Source organism: Vanellus vanellus (genome assembly GCF_965231255.1).
Source record: "Vanellus vanellus genome assembly, chromosome: 2".
NCBI lineage: Eukaryota > Metazoa > Chordata > Aves > Charadriiformes > Charadriidae > Vanellus > Vanellus vanellus.
This window is the reverse complement of record NC_138906.1, coordinates 116,677,240-116,689,700: the sequence shown is the minus strand read 5'-3', so window position 1 is coordinate 116,689,700 and position 12,461 is coordinate 116,677,240. Positions and strand designations below refer to the sequence as shown.

General features: G+C 43.0%; 1 protein-coding gene across 1 annotated transcript in view; it reads left to right on the top strand.

Moving 5' to 3' along the window:
• The window catches only part of EMILIN2 (elastin microfibril interfacer 2), a gene marked incomplete at its 5' end in the record, with an annotated part of 37,652 nt that extends 28,547 nt beyond the window's left edge, over positions 1-9,105 (top strand). The window contains 4 exons of the mRNA XM_082479450.1: positions 50-382; positions 964-1,002; positions 7,189-7,320; positions 8,171-9,105. Of these exons, the coding sequence (XP_082335576.1) occupies positions 50-382; positions 964-1,002; positions 7,189-7,320; positions 8,171-8,508 (842 nt within the window). The 3' untranslated portion in view covers positions 8,509-9,105. The remainder of the gene's footprint in view (positions 1-49; positions 383-963; positions 1,003-7,188; positions 7,321-8,170) is intronic.
• Between the last annotated feature and the right edge of the window lie 3,356 nt (positions 9,106-12,461).

The following is a 12,461-nucleotide window of genomic DNA, read 5'->3' as shown; positions in this document are numbered from 1 at the left end:
TTTTAGGTGAATAATTCTGTATCTTTCCTCTTCCTTCATCATTTCGAAGGGCGATCAGAAGTACCACGGCAGCCGTTGCCACCAAGACCACCCCTGCAGCCCCAACCTGGCATATCCCTGCTGCCATCAAGGCCGAGGATACAACCCCCACGACAGAGGATCCCCCTCCAGCCACCGCAGCCGAGACCTCCTCCGCGCCCAGCGCTGCCAGGGTCAGGAGTTGTGCCATTTCTGCCTGGAACAACCGGGATCATCTTGGAGACTGGAGAGGCAGGGCCTCCTGGCACTGTTTTAATGTCAGGAAGAGGGCGACTTAGAAGCGTGGATGGTCAGGCTGGTCAAAGTACCATGCCCATCGCTGAAGGGTATGCTGGAGCACCAGGTGAGAGAACCAAACTAATAGGGAATCACTTCCATCTTAAGTGCAATGGACGTGCCAGGTCTTGCTAGAGGGGTGACGCTGAGATCTGTTGCTCTTTACCAGCCGCCTTTCAGCCTTCTGTGGGTGCCCGTTATAGCTATTGCTGTTGGGAGTGGGTGTACGACAGAGACGATTTGTGAATGGGGACTTTGCAGCCTCCAGCTGGCTACAGAAGTAGGGGAAACACGCTCAGTGCCAGTTTTGTTGCCTTTGCCAACAAGCACAAAGCACGAGGTAAACAGCGCTGATGTAAGATCCTTGGTAACTGCAGCAGTCTATGCCACTAGGGAAACTTAAATTATTTTTTTCTTGCCACAGTGCTTGCCAGTAGATTTAGTACATTATAGTAAGAAATTGGTTTTCTTTGTCATGACCACCTCAGTTTAACGATAATTGAACATTTCATAGGAGATGCTATTTGCTAGCTATTTTGGTGAGTTGCTGTTCAGTAACAAAGGATGCTTTTTAGAAGACTGCAGTGATACTTTGTCATAACGGACTCCATTATGTACTATGTCACACATACTACTTTTCCTTTGTAGGATATCCAAAGTTATCTCCTCCTACCACGGACTCGCAAGGTAAGGCTGTTGTTTCCTAAAATTCTTTATGCAGGTACTTAATTTTTACTTCCATCCCTGGAAAGTCACGGCTGAGAGAACAAAATGTTGATTTTTAGTATTTAAGTTTAGCATTCAGGAAAATCTGACAGATTTTTGCAATACCTAAGCATTGAAACATAAGCTAAATCCTTTGAAAATATGAGGTTTGTTAGGTTTTGAAAAATAATTAATTTTAGGTTATTGTTACTTACTTTGGTGGGTTTTTTTAAATACAAAGGGTTTCTATTTCCTAACAAATGTCAGTGCTGACCTTTTTTTCTTTTTAAATGAAAAAAAGATGTATTTCTTTCTGACAATTTTAATATTTCTTTAATAAGATATGAATAAGGCCAAGACTAAGATCTTGAAGCATGGTTAGTATCTGAGCTAGTGCACGAGTTGTGGGGGAGTTTCTGGGTTTGATAGAATCAGAAGGGCTTGTGTTCTTGACTTCAGTGAATAAACAGGTATAAATCTGGTGTGGGACGTGCCAGTTGGCCTTGATAAATATATTGATTGGGTGCTACCTGCCTTACAACCTCATACTAAAGATATTATCAAACCCCAGGGAATAGTATCCAGGATCAAAGTGAATATTCCCACACCCTCTTCAGGAAGAATGATTTCATCTAAATTTGTTTGAGGAAATATAAGAAATAAATGAAAATAAAACATTAGGGCTTTATGGCATACAAAATCCTACCCTTGGGACTTAGTTTGATGGCCCTAACAAAATCACAGATGCACATCCTGACGACTGGTCTGGGGACTGACAAAAAGAGTTGTGAAGAGATCAAACCGTAATTCTGATATTTATACTTTCTAATTAAAAATCTGTTGTAGCCTTAAAGCAATCTTCCTGCATTTGAGAATTGTGGTTGCAAGAACAAGCAGCAATAGATGAGGTTTCTGGAAGAGGATGAGAAGTAAAGAAATGTTCGTTTATGTTGATGCCAGCAAAGCCAATATAGATGTCTAGATTTCTGTGATAAATGGATTTCCTGGGGGTTTTCTTCCACTTTGTACAGCCTATTGCCTTTTATAGACAGCAGTATTTTAATAAGTTTATGCTAAAACTGTGTGAAACAGTAGGTGGATATTAAAGTATTGAAAAGGCAGGGTGTGGCAGGCAGTGGGCCTGTTTGCTGCTTGGTGGAACATGTTGCAAAGAAACATTATCACCCTGGGATCCACAGAAAGGTGGGCTTGAGCAAGGAGTTCCTTTTGCTGATCCATACCCTTAAGGACCTATCTAAATATAAGGTATACCTGCTGATCTGTCCTATAACTTCCCCCCAAATGCTTTGCAAACCCCAGTGGCAGGTACAGTCATAGAAAACGGAGATGTAAGGATGGTGCAAATAGCTATTAGACTTCTGTGGAGTTAAAGCAATTACATCTACTGTCCCTAATAGTCAGTGTCTGCTTATTAACAACAAAGAAAGAAAGCATTCTGGGGCAGAATTTCAGCATTTAACAGTGTTGTAGAAATTAACAGCTGGGGAAGGGAAGATTTTTGGCTTATTGGAGGAGGAACTTAAATAAGGCATCAAGGAATCCTTAATATCTAATTCATGCAGGACCACAGTTTATGATGTCTTTGCCAGTCTTCATCCAGTACATTTTGTGATACCAAAATTCAAATTTGAAAGAAGATCAGACCTTCTTGTACTATAATTCCTAAAATAGGAAGCTTGTACTATTAAATTGGCCTTCTGAGTACTCCCTTTCATTTCTGTTTCTGAATAGCTTTTGTTATATAAAAGCACTGCTCAGGAAGAAGTTGAGGGCTCCAACTCTGTCCTCTGGGATTAAACTAGCCCACTTTAGTACTCTTCTTGAATACTGAGACACAATGTGCATACTTTCCATACCAAAGTATTTGGTATGATTTTTTTCAGATTCATTAGCTATCTGTTTGTATGCATCTCACAATATAACACTGTAGGTAAAGATCTTCAAGGACTTACAAGTATTAGTGAGAGAACGTAAGGCACAATATTACACGTTAGCTCTATCTTCACAAGCAAGGAGTTTATGACAAAGATGAGTTAAGTGTCAGGACCTAAGTGCATCCACCTAATCTCTTCTAATACAGAAAGAGTTGAACCAATTGTTATTTAAAGAAACATCAGCAGCAAATGCTATTGAAGCATGGCAATTTTACAGTTATGACAAATTTTGTTTGTTGGAGCAAAGAAAATTGCAAAGGCAGAAGTAATGAGCTGGCTGATGAACTGGTCTGGGAACTGATGAGAAAATGCTGGTTTGTGTTGTGTGATCCCAGGTCACACAACTAGGCGAGGAGAGAGCCAAGAAGAGGATTTGGATGTTCTGATCAGCATACAGAGGGTCACAGTGAAAAAAATTCACTGAAAGAACAAATTACCTTCCCCACCCTCCCCATTTGTGCAGTTTGCAGTGTTGCTTGTGTCCTTAACCCTGCAGCTCCAACGGAGGGTGGTCACTCCTCTCTAAGAGAAACAGTGTAATAAAGAAAGCAGCTGAGCTAGTGAGCCCTAACACTGTGCCAACTGCTGTATGTATCCATGCAGATAAAGGGCTAATTTTAGTTTGGACTTTTTAATTCTTCTTATTTGTCTGATACTCAACCATCTTTACTTTTCCATGTGACTCCAGGCAGCAAGTCTGTAGGACCCGTTTCAAATTTAAAGGCATGAAGTTTATTGCAATGTAAGATTTATGTTGTGGTAGGTGGTCCTTGATTTGAAGAAAGAGTTTACTGAATACATAAATTACCCTGCCGTGCTTGTGACAGGTTCTGCTGCGTGTTTAGCTCTTTCTTTTGATTATTGGACAAGGAGCAGTATTCTTGTTAGTACACATCACAGAGGAAATTGTGTTTGCTAACTTTGAGGTAAAGAACATGTGATCACCTGCAGTTGCACCAGTGGTTGTGTTTTGCTGCTGTTCGCATGGAAGAACAGCGCAATTCATAGAAGCATGCTGAAGGATGGGGTAGGAGATGGTTGTTTGTGCAAGGAGTGGTAGGCAAGTGCTAGGGCAAACCTTCTCTTGCTGCGATGTGAAAGGTAGAAATCGCAAGAGCAGAAAGAGCTGTTGCTAACAGACTCGGAAGAAAAGTAGCTGTGTCTTCATAATGCACCGAGTGAGTTATGATCCGCATCAGAAACACTGTGACTTAGCAAATCAGAGCTAATGGGCCCAGCTGTGTTGAGCACTGGCTCATGGAAGTCAGTGCAGTGCTGTGCTGCATGGCCATCCCATAAGCAGAGGGAATGTTCGGAAAATGAGATGTGTTAGGGTCCAACTAAGGAATTAAAAAAAAAAAAGTCAGGGATGTGATAAATTGCTGATATTTTTGTCCCATTTGCTTTAACTTCGTACTCATTTAGATTTAGGAGTATTGGCCAAGCAGAGGAGGTCTGACATATCCTCCTTACTCCTGCCATACGCAAAGGAGTCATAAGTGCATACTGACAAATGAATTGCATACTTATGGTCTCCCGTCTGTGTAAATTCTTGAAGAGTCCTCATTCCAGTTGCTGAGCAGCTGTCAGCAGCACTGTCACACTTTTTTTTTTCTCCTTTTATTTTGATAGAAAATACTTATGCTGTGCACTGGTTTTTGCTTGATTTTTTGTCATCGTCTTCTTTTTCTCCTTATGGCTTTTGGGCTCTGTGGGAGGCTTGAACTGTGCTGACAAGTCAAAAGAGAGGTGGAGAACCAGAAACACCAACTAGCAGATGGGTGGAAGTAGATGTGACCTAACAAAGGCCATCCATGTATCTTCTGTGGTCTTTCGACTCCTCAGAATGCATTATATTAGCTTAGATTGCCGTGAACATGCATACCTGATCCTGCTTACATATATATCTCTCTCAAGTGAAACCTCCTTGAATACATCTGAAGTCAAAGAGTTTTTTTCCTTCCCCAGAAGCTGTGAAACTGTGGTTGAATCTTTTGTGAATCTTTCTGTCTGCCTAGCGGTTTCTTCATCAGAGCTGTGCATGTGGTTCCCAGCTTTGAAATGCTTTAAAACTTTTCTTCCTGATTTTTATAATTCCACAACACTAACTCTTTAAGTGAAAGCAGTTTCCAAGCCTGGACCTTGCCTAGAGAAGCTGAACTTTGGTCTTTGCATGAAGAAGAGTGTTTGCAAGTGGGGACATGTAAGAGGTGGTGATTCACCTCTCTGTAAGGTTCTGCAAAAGCACTGCTGAGAGCTGTCGGTAGGACTTGTGAAAGCCTCAAACAGGCACAGTTCCAGCTGGAAGCAGCGAGGAGTGTAAAAGCATAGACACGTTGCATCTTTCCTGCGCCTCCTTATATTGCCCACTAAACTGATCTACAGGATATTTAGAGGAGTTCAAGATTTCTACTTTGGACAAACACAGATGGTGTGCTAAACTAGGCTGCAGATCGGAAGCAATTTCAGCCACAAACTCTAATAACTATTCTAGCAATTAGTGCAGGAAAATCTTGAAGGAGGCGTGGTGAGTCAGGGCAGGAGTTGCTCCCTTATCCACATGACACCAACCCGAACAGAATTGTAGCTACTGCAGAGGGAGAGGACAGAGTTTCTGGACAGGCAGCAAATAGTTTTTGCCATCTGTGCAGTATGACTGCAGGGGAGAGAAACCTTTCCAAGTCAGCCAACAAGAAGTTAGTTGAGGTGCGTTTTCAGTTGATTTGAGTCTCAGGGTAAGCTGAGAATACAAAGAGATGCTTTCTGTAAGTAGTGTGGTGTTAAGCAGCTCCACCACCTTAAGTAAGTAGACTTCCTGCAATTAATTTTGGTCCTTTCAAATAACTTCAGCTTAGCTCACAGGAGCATCTGCAGGTGCACTGGCAGGTAGGAGTAATGAAAAAGGGCTTCTGTCTGTTTTCTGAGCGTGAGACTAAATGCTGAATAAGGAGATTTCCAGAGATACATAAGGAAGCTGGTTACTAGCCCCTGAGGGAAATCAAGGTAGTTATTTACCATTTATTTACCATTTCTGAAGCTGCAGGCATGCCTTCCCCTCCCACCCCCTGCATGCCAAGCTGTTCAGGAAAAAAAAAATAGCAGAACATTTGTATATCCGCATTTTAGATGAAGTTTTGTCACTTTTTAACGTCAATTTTTAAGGGATATAATCTGAATTGAATATTGGTTGCTGATGGGCATCTCAGATTAAGAGGAAGAGAAAACCAAACGTACATTTTAAGGAAGGCAGAAGAAGGAGCAGGGGTGAAACAGCATGGAGGAGACATGGATCCTAACCCAAACAGGGTAGAACAGAAAGAGCAACTGAGGACAACATTGTGTTTGTTGTTTACCTAATTGCCCGACCAAAGCAAGAAGACTTGACTACTTCTAGCAGTGTTCCTGCCTTAGGGGAAATGTTCAGAGGGAAGGGAACTAAAGTGGGACTAACAGGTTGATCACTAAACGCTTGCCATTAAGTCGGTCTGTTAAAAGTAAAAATTTGTCTTAATTGTCCAAATTGTATTTCGTCTAACAGCAGTGTTTAGCTAGTAAGCAGATAGCCACAATAAAATACTTAGGTGTCTGTTTGATCTGCTGAGAAAAGAAGAAAAAATTGTGGAGCGAGAAGTCCCCCAAAAGAGAAGTGCAGGAGAGAAAAGCCCCAGTGATGGTTCTCTTTGCTTTAATACCAAAATGTTACTTCTTGTAGCTATTTTCACTGCCTTCAGCAGTGAAGGTAAGAGATCTAAGCTGTGTACAGCTTCTCAGCGTGACTAGGAAAGCTGGCATAAGCTATACACCTTATCACTCCTGTTGCTGTTGTGATAGGGACGGAGAGCGGACAAGTCCAAGGGCAGCCTCAATTCTGAAGAAGGTCTGTGGCAGAGGTGTTGTTGAATTGAGGGGTGGCAGGGTTTCCACTGCCAGCGTTTACAAGCCATGTACCTTTTCCTTAGAAGGGAAGAAAAAAAAAAAAAAAAGGAGGCTGTGGCCAAGGGGGAATTTTATGGTGCTCAGTAAATTTTATGGTAAGACACCTGGGACCTGGGCCAGCAATACATATTCTGCTAATTCTGGCATCCCTCAAGTAACAGAGTTAGTCCAAGTGGAGTATGTGCAGGAACAAAGAGACTTGGATTATAAACCATCACAGGGAGAGGCTGTGTTGTCATCCTGATGCGACTCTGACTCATGTTGTTATCCATTTTAGGACCTGCTGCTGCGGCCTCTCTGGTGTCGTTTTCTGCTGGGCTCACACAGAAGCCTTTCTCTAGTGATGTCGGCGTGGTTCACTTTAACAAAGTGCTTGTGAATGATGGGGACTATTATAACCCAAATACAGGTAACAGCCAAAGAACGGACCCACAGAGATGCCAGATGGGCATAGCATGGGTTACCAGTGTTTGATGCTATCTCACGCCTTGCTGGTGCATTGAACAAACAAAATAAGCCCATCTAAATCAGACACACCAGGGTAGAAGTTTCCTGTGGATGTGGAGAGGCCCGCACTTTGCCACTGCTGGTTTTCCACAACTGCCCAGTAATACTGAAGCCCAACTCACCACTACCTCTGCTCTGTCAGCACAGCTGGATATGCTCCTCAGCCCATCTCAGGCCAGCTGAGCCCAGGTAGCAGAGGTGAGGTTCTTTGCTAACCCACTTCACTGCAGCTCAGCCAGCTGGGTCACCCAGGGGGGTTGGACTAGATGATCTCCAGAGGTCCCTTCCAACCCTGTCCTTTCTGTGATTCTGTGACCCCGGGGAGAGGAGAGAGGGAGGCGATACATACTGCCTCTCCAGTAACGGTAACTGCCGGCTGCTTCCTTCTCAAGCAGAGTATCATGTCAGTTGAGGGTGTTCAGCATGCCTTAACCTACTGGGTACAGCGTGGTAGTGCCTCTCGCCTCTTCACCCAGCCCTGAGTCATGGCAACTGCTTAGGCCAGGAGCTTTCTAAATGTGGACAGGATCTGCTTATGTCCTGAAGGACCGGTGGGCTCTAACACAGCAGCAGCAACCCTTTGCCTTCATGACTGCTGTCAGTTGGTCAGCTGCCCAGGCTGACCTTGTCACAGTTACCTGTACGTAGCAATGGGTAACCCATGTCGCTTTATGTTTGTCATCATGCTTAGAGCGGTCAGGTCTCTCCATTTTGAATAACTCTGAAAAGCTCAGTCTGTCTCTCTTCTATAGGCATTTTCACATCACCCTATGAAGGGCGCTACCTGATCACCGCTGTGCTGGCCCCGGAGAGGGATGAGTATGTAGAAGCAGTGCTGTCCGTCTCCAACGCAAGCGTGGCTCAGCTCCACACAGCTGGCTACAGAAGGGAACTGCTGGAGTATCACAAACCCTACTCGGGGAAACGGACCTGTGGTGGTCCTGGGACGTTCCACCTTGTTCTTCACCTCAAAGCAGGAGATGAAGTAAACGTCGTCGTAACAGGAGGCAAACTGGCCTACACAGACTCTGATGAAATGTACTCCACGTTTAGTGGAGTTCTCCTTTATCCTTCCATTTCTCATGTTTAGGTTTACCTTGAACAGGAGAGAAGGGTAAGATATTCAGAAGAAATTAAGTGTAATAAAATTCAAAGCTTTAATATATTCAGTTTATATATTTGATTTCAGTGATGGGTTTATAGTCTATACTGAGACCTTTTCCTTGTCCCCTGTTTCCAGAGGTAGCTACAAAAGACATGTTTCTGTAGCTAAATTAACTCCTTCCCAAGCCCTTGTTTACCCGTACAAGCAGAACAAATATTAAACAACAAATATGTTCTCAATAGATACTTTTCCACTGTGCTCTTGCTATTCTCTATTAAATTGCCTTTGCAGTCTTCTCCCTAGTTTATCACATTGTCCCTAGTGTATCAAAGTTTACATCTTCACTGAAGTTTACAGTTGTGGTCAGCTATTCTCATGTTCAGTAAAGCAGGGGCAAGAAGGTGAGGTTGTATTGGACATGGTTGATGACTTCTTAGTCATTGTGTTATTTAATAATAATGGGTCAAGTGCATTCGCATAAACAATTTGTCGCATAAACAATTTGTTCAAAGCAATTGCTAACCATGGTGGTGCAAAGCAAAATGATACTTATCTGCATCAGTTTTCTTTTTTACCTTAAGGGCCAACCACAGTGCTAAGAGATGAGTGACTCATTCCAGTCAAATGGAAGCAGCTGCACAGGTAGAAACTTACCTTGCCTCAGCCTTCCACTGGGCAGACGTGAACATGAGGTGCAGTTGCTACTACTGAAAGATTTAGAACAGTTATTTTCAATTGATATAGTAAAAAAGATGATCAGTTAAGCATGATGCTCGAGACTAAAGCTTGGTGTTTGAATGAATAAAACAGGTCAGAAAACGCTAAATTGTGCTTAGCGTAGGAAAATGGTAATTTTGAAAAGTTTAAAAAAATTGTACAAAGTTTCTTTCTGGCACTCCTACATTTAATTTGCATTAAAATGGAAGTTTTGTCTTTGTTGCATTGTAGAAAACAAATCAGAGGAAAAATGGTTGATATGGGAAAATAGTCTTATTAGCCACTACTGTCAAATCCATAAATCAACCATCTGCACTAAGTTGTAACAGCCTCCTGCACCAGCGCTTCTGAGTGAGGTTTGTTTTAATAGTCAGCATCTGTTTATATGGATGAAATAACTTTCTTAGCTTAAACATAAACATATTTTGGGCAACAGTATTTTATTTCTTGTACTTGCCACTTCTCAGTGGAGGTGACAAAAATGATGTTTTGGCTCTTTTGAGTTACCATTTTGATCTCTTTCATGGCTGAAAAAAAAATCCAGCCATGCTTTACTGAGAGCGGGACTATTCAGCTGTCACCTATAGATTCTTATATAAACTGATCTTTTTAATAGTCTATTCATGCTACATAGGGTTGTATTTATCATAGTGGTTTGTGTAGTATCTTTCCCTTCTTACAAATCCAGAACAGCTGTTTATAGCCTCAGAACAAAACAATTCCTTTAGGTGAAGGAAGAACTCCCTGTGCTGTAAGGAGCACAGTACGGTTTAGCTGAAGCCCTTCCCATCCGAGGAGGTCAGATGAAGACTTATGTCTTTGTTGCTTAGTTTTGGAATAGATACTCCCTAATAACTCCTGTTTCCAGGCGATGAGATGGGGCCTTCCCACAACAAACTATCACATCCTGGAAGCGGAGCTGCTTTTGAGAAAAGCAGGTGGAACAAGCTTTCTCTCCACAGAAGAACTCTGAGTCAGTCCCTGCGCAGCTAGGATTGCACGGAGTTGGGAGCAGAGGAAGGAAATTGCGAGTGGAGGTTTAAAGCACCTGGTTTAGGAACATCTCTTGGCACCTGATTTTCAGAAATGACGGTGTAACTGATAAGCAGAAGCCAGGACTGGATGTATTTTGTAGCAGGGAGCCTGTTTCTGTAAGAAGCTACTACTCGGTAGCCAAATATGTACAGTGAACTTGCACTTCACAGCTTGATAAAGGGAGCCACCCTCCTCTCGTTTCCCTGTACATTTATCTTGAGGTGCGCTGGAGTGTGAGGCATTAGCGCGCAGGTAGCAACCATGTGCTAGTTCAAGGGGGGCTTAGTTTTCTTTTGTCCTAAATCAACAGACCCTTTCTGTCCCGTGCCTTTCTCCATCTCCAAATTGAAGGGACAGACAGGAAAGATTGTTTTCTGTGTTTTCAAAAGCCAATTAAATCAACCATTCATTTTTTTTAAACTTAATTTCTTGTTATGTATGAAAGCCGGAGAGGCACTTTTGCTTTTAGGATATTTTTCACTCTCCTCAAGAAAGTTGTGTTCTCTAAGAAGTTGGCTCCAGACTATGTGTGACTCAAGTGTTGTTAGATTATTGTTGCCTGTTCTAAAAATGACTCATGGAAACAAACAAAATGAGCTGAGTGCTCAGGGAGACCTAGCTGGCAAACACAACCTTTTTTCTTTTTTTTTTCCCCTCCTCCAAATGAGACACTTTTAAGAATTGGCAGTGCAAGTTTAGTGCTGGAGTTTCAAAAGTTGTATAATCTAATTCTTAACCTAACCGCTCCAGTAGATTTCTAAATCCAACCCACAAATCTTCACAAGCCCAATTCTGCTAATGGGACAGGGCCATCTTCTACCAGAAAGTTTCTCCTTGTACCCAGGATCTGCTGCTGCCCATGCTGAGATGGTTTGAGCCCTCATAATGCAGTATAACTGCTATTTCATAGAATCAAAGAATTGTCCAGGTTGGAAGGGATTTTTCAGATCATAGAGTCCAACCATGAACCTAACACTGCCAAAAAGCACGTCCCTAAGCACCACGGCTACACATCTTTTAAATACCTCCAGGGATGGCGAGTTCACCACTTCCCTGGGCAGTCTGTTCCAATGTTTGATAACCCTTTCTGTGAAGAACTTTCTCCTAATCATAGAATGCTTTAGGTTGGACACAGATATAAAGCATTCCCTAAACTATGTCACAGCAAGGCCCAATCTCAGTGGCATACTTTGAGGACACCTTTTAGGGCTTTTAGGGATAGTTTCCCATCCACCGTCTCTAGCACCGCGGTGGCTAAAGCTACAACCTTTGACAAGGAACCTCTGTCTTGGATTCCTGCCTTTGTGGAGGGAGACTTGACTTAATTTCCACTTCCTTGGTAATTGCTGTAATCAGGGTAGGTAGCTCAGTTCCTCCTAATGGGGTTATTTTCCTGGAGTTTGCAAGGTGGAATATTCACCTAGCTGGGAAAATCAGAATGCTGTAGCCCCTAAATAGCAAAGGGAGGGGGGAACCCAAGTTCCAGTCTCTGCTCCAGTGAGTGCCTGGATAGAAACGTTCATTAAAGCAGCACATGGAAGGGAGTCAAGCAGAGAGGCATTCATGGGCCTGCTGAGGGTTTGCTCCTTACAGAACAGCCCAACTTCAAAAGGAAGGAGCAGGAGCCCGGCTCCAGAATACCCTGAACCCACTGATGGAGCACTTACATCTTCGGTGAGAATCAGCAAGAGAATAAGGAAATACTTGCACTGAAAAGAACATTTCACACTGTGGGGTCATGATTGGACTACCACATCCAGGAGCATCCACAAGTTCAAAGAGGAAGCATCTGTTAACCATGAAAGCTTTAAAGAAAATAATCCTGTAGGTGGGAGCTCTAAGGCAGGTGTGCTGCCAGTTTCATATATCACGGTGCTTCCTTGTAGGTCGCTTTGCAATGCAGTGTGCGAGGATTGCCAGGTTCTTGGGCAAGACAGTATCTGTTGTGCCAGGTGCTCCCATTTGACATCAAGACAGGAATAAAACCAAACTGTACCAGGTGAAGCTGTACAGACGTGTGTCTGACAGCCCCTTAGCCAGGCACGAGGCAAAGTGGTTTCTCAGGGACTGTCCCAATACCAAAACCGGCAGAGGCCCCAAGGCAGCATCACCTGTGAGACAGGTAAATTCCCATAGCCAGCTCATCAGCAGCAGAACATCTCAGGACAAGGCAGCATGCTGACAGC